This window comes from Bison bison, unplaced genomic scaffold, assembly GCF_000754665.1.
Source record: "Bison bison bison isolate TAMUID 2011002044 unplaced genomic scaffold, Bison_UMD1.0 scf7180017864341, whole genome shotgun sequence".
Lineage (NCBI taxonomy): Eukaryota > Metazoa > Chordata > Mammalia > Artiodactyla > Bovidae > Bison > Bison bison.
This window is the reverse complement of record NW_011494913.1, coordinates 3,790,349-3,800,753: the sequence shown is the minus strand read 5'-3', so window position 1 is coordinate 3,800,753 and position 10,405 is coordinate 3,790,349. Positions and strand designations below refer to the sequence as shown.

General features: G+C 56.7%; 1 protein-coding gene across 1 annotated transcript in view; it reads right to left on the bottom strand.

Annotated features, from left to right (window-relative positions):
- LDB3 (LIM domain binding 3) overlaps positions 1 to 10,405 on the bottom strand; it is a 59,689-nt gene that overhangs the window by 37,081 nt on the left and 12,203 nt on the right. The window contains exons 5-6 of the mRNA XM_010854510.1: positions 9,607 to 9,974; positions 4,583 to 4,786 (exon numbers count right to left, since the gene is read on the bottom strand). Coding sequence (XP_010852812.1) covers positions 4,583 to 4,786; positions 9,607 to 9,974 — 572 coding nt within the window. The remainder of the gene's footprint in view (positions 1 to 4,582; positions 4,787 to 9,606; positions 9,975 to 10,405) is intronic.

Genomic DNA, 10,405 nt, shown 5'->3' with positions numbered 1-10,405 from the left:
CCCCCCCCCCCACCCTCCAGTCTATCTCCAGACACAGGTCTGAAGATACCCGCCCCTCTTGGGAGCTGGATCTCCTTGACGGAAAGCAGAGGCAGAAGACGGCTTCTGGAAGTAATTTTGACCTCCCTAAGCAGTTCCTGAGTTTGGGGCTGGGTGAGGACAGGGTCCTTGGGGACTCGGAGGCTTCCTCCAGGTCAGTCCCTTGGCCTCCTCAAAGCTTGGGGTCCAAACTGGGAGCCAGCACTGCCGTGACTTCTCTGGAAGGACTGTGGGCTCCTGCTCCACAGAAATAAGCAAGCTCGGAGAGGATGTGGTTGGACAGTCAGACAACTGGGCCCCAGAGGCCCAGCATCACCCAGGGATAATGGGGTTTCTCGTCCAAGGGAGCTGGGAGTGGAGTTGTGGGGAGGGTCACCAGTCCTCTGCCCCAGGGGAGCACAGCCTTTTGAGGGGGACCTGGTGACCTTCTCTGAGACCCCTAAGGTCTGGCATATGGTAGGTGCTCAAAACTTAGTTGAATGAACAAATCCTTGATCTGAACCAGAAGGAACTCTAGAGCCCCTTGAGTACGAGGTCTATCAGCCCAAATCAGACTGCAGGGCAAGATACATTCAAAGCTTTGTGGATGACCACTCACCCAACCAGAGAGGGCTGGGGGATCCAGGCTGCCCAGTCCACTCTCTCGGGAGTCAGGGTGGGCTCAGGAGAAGCTCAGAATAACAACAGCCTGCTGTGGACCGGTGGCCCAGCTCTCTCCTCTTACTGACGCTGAAACTGAGGTCCAGAGAGGCCGGCTGACTAGTTCCAGGTTATGTCATGTAGGGACCCCCATGGAGTTAGAACCCAGGCTTCCCAGCCCCCAGTTCAGCCTTCCTTCCATCAGACTCTCTGCAGCAACAGGCTCAGGAAGGCCACTTCTGCCCGCTGGGGATCTGCACACCCCAGGGGCTCCCCACCTGGAGAGATGGCCCAGCCCAGACACTCCCCCTGTCTAGGCGCACCCTGCCTGCTGCTATGGCTGCCTTGACCTCTCCCCCCATCCCCCGAGTGCTGGCTAGCTGCAAAGACGACTCCCCCAGTGCTTCCGTCATCTACCCTCTCGCAAGGAGCTGGACAGAAGAAATGGCCTAGTCTCCCAGGACTGGTCCCCTGTGTCGGCTCAGAGTGGGCTACACGAGCAGAGGAGGAGGAGGAGGACAGACGGTAACTGACCAAGGCGGGGTGGAGCTCCCCTACTTTCCTGAAGGCTTTGCCCTGGCCCAGAGAGCTGCAGGTCCTGGCAGCCTGTGGTTGGGATCAGATAGGGAAACCAGCAGATCCCTAGGAGGTCCCAGCCAGGGAGGAGACTGGGAGCAGAGGAGAGGCTGGGATCTCACTGGGGAGGTCATCTCTAGCAGGGAGGAGTCTCAAGGGGACCTGAATCAGCTGGAAGGCTTTTGCTGCTATTTCCCTGGAATGTTCCCTTGAGGGAACATATTTCCCTGTTCCTTCCAGAGCTCCAAGGGCTCAAGAACGAGAGCCCCAGAAGTGAGTCCCTTAGGAGTCCCATTGTCAGCTTCCCTTCCCACAACACTGTGCAAAGACCAGGGACTTGTGGTGCTGTCGCAACAGACACTGGGAACCAGACGAAGGAACTGCTGTGCCTTTGAGAGTCTGGGCCCAGACACAATCTATGCAGAGGGGACAGGACAGGCCCTGCAGTTCTAGGACCCTGGGTCGGAGGCCACTCTCTGGAGCCACTCCCAGAATGAATTTCTTACTACCAAAAACACTCCACAGTCACTACAACCTCAAGGTCACCTGTGGGCATTCACTCCACTGTACACTGCCCCCAAGTCTGACTCTGGTTTCACCTCCTGTGGGTGGTCCTGGTAGGGGCTGGCTCCTTCAGATCCACCTTTCATGAGGATTCTGGGGAGTGGCCTCCAAGAGGCCCCCTCATCACCCTCTCCCTGAGTAATGGCTTGATGTGGATTCTGACGTTCAGGTCTACACCGTCCCAGTGCAGACCAGAAAGGCTGGGGGGAGCCCCCACGAAGCACGGTAAGCAGAACATGAGCCCTAGCCAGGGTGGTGTCATTGCTCTGATTTCCATGTCTGTAGTGATGGTATCTGGGGAAAACCCCCGAAGACAAGTACTTGCCTGTAGAGGCCGCAGGCATGTCATTTACCTGTGAGGTGGATGTGAGGAAGAGTGTGGACAGAGCCACGGTCCTCAGCACATCCCACCAAACCCATACACCATCCCGCAACCAGACAGACGGACGACGGAACAAATACTGTGGGGTCTACTTACGCCAGTGGTGACGCCCTGCCAGGCAGAGGAAAGCCCAGCAGTGAGTGCGTGTCCATCATGGGAGGGCGGGGGGCGGCGCATACACAAGGGAGCAGGGTTAGGATCAGAAATGAGTTATGGGAGCGGGCGGATAGAGGAGGAAGAGAGAGAGACAAAAAGAAAATGTCAGTGAGGAAGGAATCATGGAAATTAACAGCAGAAACGGAACACCTTATGGCAGACGGGGCACCACGGCAGCATCAGCCCAGCAGGGCTGAGTCAGAGGGAAAGGAAGCGTGTTGCTTCCCAGGCTGGCAAGGGAGAGGAAAAGGATGGGAGGGAAGGTGGTAGGAAGGAGAAGCCTAGATTAGATCAACGGTGCATCATGTTAAAAAAAAAAATTACAGCATGGCCATCTTAGAGGTAAAACCAAATGAGAGCAGTCTTGCCCCAGGGTGCAGAAAACACAGAATCAGTGAACAGTAGCTCTTTGCCTATCTTCCACTGTGCTTCCCTTTGGCGAATATTACCATATTAAGATCACACTAAGAACGCACACGGCAAGCAAATATTAGCAGGAAATCCCTGTTCACTCTTTGGCTTAACCAGACAGTCTTGTTTTCCTGGGCACCCATGAGCTAATGGTTGCATTTTAAAACTTGCATGGTCATATTTTCTGCTTTGAAAGATGGGATTAGATAAGTCAGCACTACCCAGAGAGTTCCACAAAGAACTAAAGCCCTGAGTCCGTGGGGTTTGAGATTCACTGCTCCAGGCAATGGCACCCCACTCCAGTACTCTTGCCTGGAAAATCCCATGGACGGTTGAGCCTGGTAGGCTGCAGTCCATGGGGTCGCTAAGAGTCAGACATGACTGAGCGATTTCACTTTCACTTTTCACTTTCATGCATTGGAGAAGGAAATGGCAACCCACTCCAGTGTTCTTGCCTGGAGAATCCCAGAGACGGGGGCGGGGTGGGGGGGAGCCTGGTGGGCTGCCGTCTCTGGGGTCGCGCAGAGTCGGACACGACTGAAGCAGCTCAGTCGTGAGCTCAGAAGCAGCAGCAGCAGCAGCTCCAGGGAAAGCAACCTCCGCCCCCTGGTGGCCCAAAGGAAGTACTGCGTGCCTGAGAGGGCCAGGCTCCCTCGCATCAGGAGAGCCAGGAAGACCACACCATTTTCTATCCATTGGCTTCTGGAGGCTGCACCTTAAACCTGCACACATATCATGGCCACGAGGACTGGGCTCTGCACAGGCCAAAGACTACAGGAGTTATCCGGGACTTTAGAATGCCTCTATCCCTCTTACAACATCTGGTTTTCCTAGCTTTGGAAAAAAGCACAATCATTTTAAGATTTCTTGCCTTGAGCTGTTACAGATCTTGACTCAGGGATAACATGTTACCCAAAGAGATAATCAGTTTTGAAAGTCAACACTAATGGCGTTCCCAAGTAGAGTACAGTATGGGTTCTGTGTATGTGTAAGGAAGAAAGAAAACAACAGAGACAGAAAAAGATGAGATTGAGACAGAGACAGATAGAGAGACAGAGAGGCAAACACGGAAAGAAACGCAGAGAAGAAAGGGACTAAGATAAACAGAGACAGAAATTCAGAAAGAGGGAGTGAGGTCCCCATTAAACTTTGCACTCTCACCAGTGTCATCCACAAATGATTTTTAGCCAACTCCTTCCCTACTCAGCCCTCAAGTTCCTCAACCGCGGTTAACAAGCAAATTCAGGAACCGGGGATGTCCTAAGTCCCACCCACCTGAGCCTGGCTTCCCCTGGGCACACAGGAGGAGGCAGGTCCTGGGTGCTCCCCGGGCTCTGTGGCAGCGCTGACTGCCAACAGCATGGTGGGTGACTGGTCTGGAGGCCCCTTCCCAAGCAAGAAACCCAGGCATGTATTGGAGAAGAAAGCGACGACTTCCCCTCAAAGAATGGCTTAGCTGTGAGAGCCAGGGGTATCCAGAATGTGACCCCGGTTAACGAGATTCCAGAAGTCTCCTTCTAAACCAGCCCCCTCAGGGAGCCTGGGAAAATGCAGAGGCTGTGTGGAGCGCTTGGAGGAACCACCGCACGCTGTGTTTCTCTACCCTTCTCCTAAAGTTGACCGTGAAACTGACTGAAGAGCGAACACCATGTTCTGTCTGAAAGGCCCGGTCAAGGCTGGCTGTCTTCCAAGGGCTGTGCCCTGGGAAGCTCAAGACGGTAGAGGAAGACTGGTCCCGACGGCGCTCAGCGGCCGGTGCCCTCCGCGGTGATGCAGCGGTGGAGTCGGCGCGGGCGGCGGAGGGGAGGCGCTTACCCGCTGAAGTCACTGCCCTGGGCCTGGGCCTGCCCGGCGATGGCGTCCATGATGGCGTCCTGGGAGTACATGCTGATGGGCGTGTTGTACTGCGCGTGGATGATGGTGGCCTTGCCGCCCAGCCCCTTCACCTCGATGGGCTTGTGGGTCGACAGGGCCGAGTCCTTCAGGGCGCTGGGGTTGAAGCGTTCCTGGTAGTCGGCGCTGGGGGAGTTCGGGGGAGGGGAGCGAGGGAGACAGGTGCAAGGAGAGAAGGGGGACAGGCGGTGTTACACCGGTGAAGGTGAAGGCTGGTGGTGCAGGATGTGGAGAGAGATCTCCCTGAGCCTGATCCTAGGAAGGCTAACCAAGTTCCTCAGACCCACTTGCACTGGCTGGGTCTGGTCAGGAATATTCTCACCCTCCCCAGAGCCCTTTGCAGAAGGTGTTTCTTGCCCGTCTGCTCTTTCCCGGGTCAGTGGAGGCCCCCGCTAAGCCTGAGCTGGGGGGCGTGGAAAGATCTCTCACCACTCCCCCAGGGAAACAGACTGCAGAGGGTGGGGGTGGGGATTGGGATTAGGGGACAAGAGCTGGGTCACGAGTCAAACGCAGCGGCAGCCGAAGCAGAGTCCGGAATGCCCCAAAGGCAAAAAACAGCCCCACTGGGCACCCATGGGGATTCTGAGCTTGGTTCCTCCACGAAGGGGCTCATCCGGGGTCCCCCTGGGGCTCTGCTCCTTCAGACTCTTCAGCCCGTGTGCTTCTTCCTCGGAGCAGGGCTTAGGTGCTCAGGGCCCCCAAGTCCAACGCGCTGGGCAGCCCACCAGCTTCTACCCATCAAGACTTTTCCCTTCAAAACGTTAAGTGCGCTCCGCAGACAAGGACAGGGCCAAGCGCAGCCCTTCTGAGGGATCCGGCCAGGCTGGACACGTCTTCAGGCTCACCGGGAACCAGCATCAGCACACACTCCACCCGGCAGCCCACCAGAGCCCACCTGCCTTCTTAAGCAGCTGCAGCAACAGATTGAGAGCACAATGGCCCCAGGCATCCGACGGGGCCCCAGCACCCCTCCCAACGCCTCCACTTCATCCTCGCGGCGTCACACACATGCAGCCTCGCTCAGGGACACGGATGCACCCTCACTCACGCATGCACGTACATGTGCCCATGCTGACACAGGCGCACGCTGTTCAGACCCCAGATACGCGGGCGCATGCTGGGATATGCAGGCAAGCGCACACACGTGCTTTCCTGTGATACTAACTTGGCTGGAGAGTTGGCTACCACCTGGGGAGGAGAGAAAGAGCAAAGAAGACAGGACTATCAGAGTGAGGCTCCTGCCAGAGGGTTTGAGCATAAGGACGTGGGATGGTCCTCAAACTGGCCTTTGTGGAGGCGGAGTCAGCCCAGACAGGCACTAGGTGAAGAGAGCGCAGAGAGAGGAGTGGGCAAAGCTCAGAGTCTGGATCATAGCCTTTCAGTTTGGGTCAGAGATGCCAACTGCAGCGTGGGTCCACAGTGCCTGAAGCTTTGCCTAGGAGAAGGGTTTTTTGGGTCCATCTTCACGGGTGCTCATTTACCATGTTCATGAATCTCCCACATACAACCTGGCCCTAGACCCTGGAGAGGAAGCCGAAGATGGAGACAGGACCAGCTCTGGCTGCTACAGGAATGGCCAAGGTCCCAGGTGGCTCCTGGCCAGCCACACACAGCCTCTCTAGACTTGTCCTTGTTGAATGAGGGGCGGCTCTGGGAGTGCTGCTCCCTGAACAAGAGCTGCCGTGGTGCTGGGGTGTGTACAGTGGGGTTTCTCACAGCCCTGGGAACATGTTCTCTTTGCCAGAGGAGGGGCAGGCAGCTCTGGACACACCTCCTGGGGCACAGTAGTAAGGGATCTGTGCGGTTTCCAGTAACCACCCATAAAAGCCTGTGGATGGGCAATGATTCAGGATGGAGGAGTAGGGAAGCCTGGGAGAAGTGTGGGCCCTGGCATTTGGCAGGAAGGCCCCCAACCAAGACAGCCCAGCTTGGACACTACAAGTGGGACCCCTCCCTCACTCTTATCTAAGAGCCAGCCTCCTGGAGCATCGTCTCCTTGAAAGAGGCTTTGCCTGCCTTATGTTTCTTTAGATGCAAATTCCTTGCAGTGACAGACGCTGGTCAGAAATCTGAGGGGAGAAGAATGCAGAAAGTGGCGCCCCTGCCCCCACACTCTGCCACCACTCTGGACTCTGGCTGGGAGAGCCTGGGCTTCCATTGGCCTGGCCTGGCCTGGTCATCTCTTGGCCAGGATCCTGGGGATCCAGACCAAAGTCAGGGAGATCCCCCAGTCCCAGGCTCAACCCTGTCTCAGAGCTGATAAAATTCCCTCTGACCTCCCAGGCTCAAAATAGCTGCCAGTGGAGCTATATTAGGAAAGGGCCAGCACAGATCTCCCATTCCTTCTCCATTTTTGGCCAGTGCTGACAGCTGCAGGGCCAGCTTTTGCCCTGACCGGCCCAGTGTCCCCTGTAGAGGGCAGTGTTGGCCTCAGGGGAGGCTTCTGCCCTTCCCCGCCCATGTAGCCAGTTCCTTGTTTAGCCCCCTGCTTAACTTGCGCCTGAGAACCTGAAGGCTGGGATGCCTGCAGCAGACATAGCTCAGAGAGGAGCACCCAGGTCTTGGGGAGAATGAGCCAAAGCTATGAGGCCGGCCTGGGGAGGGGGCCCTTGCATCTACTGGCCTGAGGGACACTGCTCTTCAGTACCAGCCCCAGAGATGAGGAGGAGGAGGGGCTGCAGGCCACACTGTGCTTGCACCCACTCTGTTCCTCTCCATTCCTCCTAAGGGGATACAAGGTGCCAAGGAATCACCTTGCAAGTTGCCCAGAGAGTAAGAGAAGGAGCTTCCTTGTGGAGCCAGACAGGATAGAATTCAAATCCTGACCTTTCCTCTTCCTAGTGCTATGACTCTGAACAAGTTACTTACCTGTCTTAGCCTCCGTCTCCTTATTCATAAAACTGAGAGGGTGGTGCCCACCGCAGAATGAACAGAATCCTGAATGTAAAACCCTCAGCATGGGTTAAGAACAGAATGAAAGGACAGAGGGCTTAGCATTTGCCAACCCTGCCTCCCGTGAGCTGTCAGACACGGCAAAAAGTGGTGGCCTTGGCCCTCGGCTACCCCTGGTCAGAGGCCCCAACCTTCCTGCTGGGGCCGTAGCATCAGCTTTTGCTTTAAATGAGGCACGCACCACACTCCCTCTCTAGCCCATTTCTTCTTCAAAGAAACTCTTGTGCCCTGATGCTCTGAGTGTCAAGTAATAATTTGATAGTTGTCAGGTTCTGAGAAGCCAGTGCACCAATGGGAGGGCACCTCGGGAGTCATGAGAAGCAGGAATGGGGCACGCAGGTAGGTCCCTGTCTCCACGCAGGGAGAAGTCAGATCGACCGGCGTGCCAGTCCTGTCTGCCACTCAATAGCCAGTGACCTTGGGCAAATGACTTGCTCTCTCTGGGCTTCTACTTCCCAGTTATCACATGAGGGAGTGGTACCCACCTCTGAAGCTGCTGAGAGAATTGTGTTAGACAAAGTATATGGACTGTTAGTCAGCCCCCAACCTCCATGGATGGTTCAGTGAGCGGAGACCTTACCATCACTGCAGGTGGGCAGAGGAGGTTTAGATCCACCAGAGCCTGACCTCCCTGCTAGGGAGCTAGTCCCAAAGAGGGCCAGGAAGACCCACCAGCCTTCTCAAGGCAGGAGAAGGGCACCACTTCTACTCTGTCTTTCCCTCAGCCTCCTAGCAGAAGCCCCTTACTAGAAAAGGCCTGGGGTTCGAAGGCTTTGCCACCTTGGTCCAGGGAAGCCAGGATCCAAGTGCTCAGACTATTGATCACCCAGCTTCACTTGGAAGCCCAGAAAGAGCTCGGGGCTCTGGGGAAGCTGGAGATCCCCAGGGAAGGAGCAAGCAGGTGCAGTACAGGTACCGTGTACAGCAAGGTCACAGGAGGGTGTGGGCTTGGATCAGACTGACCCAGATCGCCATGCTGACTCATCAATGTGCCTGCTGCATGGCTCCAGGCAATGATGCCAGGTAGCATGTAGAGAGTGTGCCAGAACAGAGCCCAGTACTACACACGTGTGATCTCCTTCAGTCCTCCCCATAGTTTAGGTGTATGAACAGCCTCATGGAAGAGCCCTGAACCCCTGACCACTGGGCCGTATGCCTTGACTCCGCCTGCTCTGCCTCTAGTCCGGAGATGACACCAATTGCATGGGGCCGTGGGAGAAATTATAATGAGATAACAAACATGCCGGGCTTGGCAGCGAATGCATGCTCTGCTTGGCAGCTCCCTACCCTCAACCTCTCCACAGTGCCCACTCAGCTCTAGGTTTTTTTAATTCCTGTGCTCCAAGAGTCCCATCAGTTAGACCTCAGGGGCCAGGGGGTGGCATGCTGTTCTCCTGCATGGCTCCTTTCTCCTCAGAGTCCTGCTCCCTTGCTTCCCCACCCTAGTCAGAGTTGTTCCTGCCAACCACTCCCCTCACCCCACTGCCCAATCTCTCTGTACCCAGCTCAGGTACTCCCTCCTCCAGGCAGCCTTCCCAGACCACTACCAGACCTAGAGAACATGCCCTTCTAACCCTCAGGGCTCCCAGAAGGGTGGGATCAGTGCATTCCCTGGCAGCAGAGTACTTGGAGGTATTAGGACAGGCTTTGTCCTGCTGTGGTGGGTGGCCTGATGTCAAAGTTTGGGGAGTCTGAGGCTCTTGCATTCAGGCCCATCTCGGCCACTTAGTAGTTGGGCAGCTGGACCCTAACCTTCTCTGAGCCTCAGTTTACCTCTCTGCAAAATCTGACACACCACGCTGGCTTGTGTAAAGTAATGAGGACAAGTGTCAATAGGCTGACTGCGTTCAGGGCTTTTAGCCTGTGCTGCCTCATGGGCTTGGAGCTGGCCGCAATGAGACCAGTCCCCACTCTACCCTGATCAGGCCTCTACGAGCACTGAGGACCCAGGTGGCCCCTGACCACCAGCGGAGAGCTGTGCGCCCGTTACCTACCCTCCTAGGAGTCCAGCACCTGAGGCCTTCCCTCGGCGGCTCATCTGATACATCTGAGCCATCTCCCTCAGGGTCTCTGCCGAGTACAGGCCAATGGGGTTGTTATACTGCCTTGGCTGGCTCGAGCCCAGCGGGGCTTTCGGGCTGAGCGAGTCCAGGGCCCCCTCCAGGCTGATCTTGGCCCCGGGGCCGCCCCGGGGAGGGCCGGGGTCAGAGGCCTCCGTGTGTGAGGAGAAGACGGAGGTCTGAGAGAAGGAGGAGCTAAAGATCTGCCCGAGCTCCGGGGTGCCTGGGGTGCCCGGGCCGGCCCTCGCCTCGGGGTGGGGGCTGGCTGCTGCCAGGCTGCTGTTCGTGTCCAGAGCAGGGTCCTGGCAGGGCAGCGCCATGCAGGGGAGAGAGAAAAGAGCAGTTAGAGGCCACACCCGCCCCAGCGCTTCCACGTGGACCTGAAACAGAGGGGTTAGTGCCAGCGCCCCGCAGCCCACCGCCCTGCAACCTGCAGCCCCCTGCGCCGAGTTCGGGGTGGGGAGACGGCCTGAACACCTGGAGAAGAAGAGTTTTCTAAAAAAAAAAGCAGGGTGAGGCATATGGCTCCTGGCCCTGATGCTATCATCAAACTAGACTAAATGCAAAGCCCCACACAGAAAGCTAGGCCAAGCCAGCCTGCCTGTGGGACTTTAAGTAAGGGGGGTGTGGCCTCAGGGAACTGGGGGGAGACCCCTCTATCCTACATCTGTTCCCCTTCCCCTGTAGGAGGACACTGGTGAGCACAGCCCTGCCTCCTGCTCTGTGACCCCAC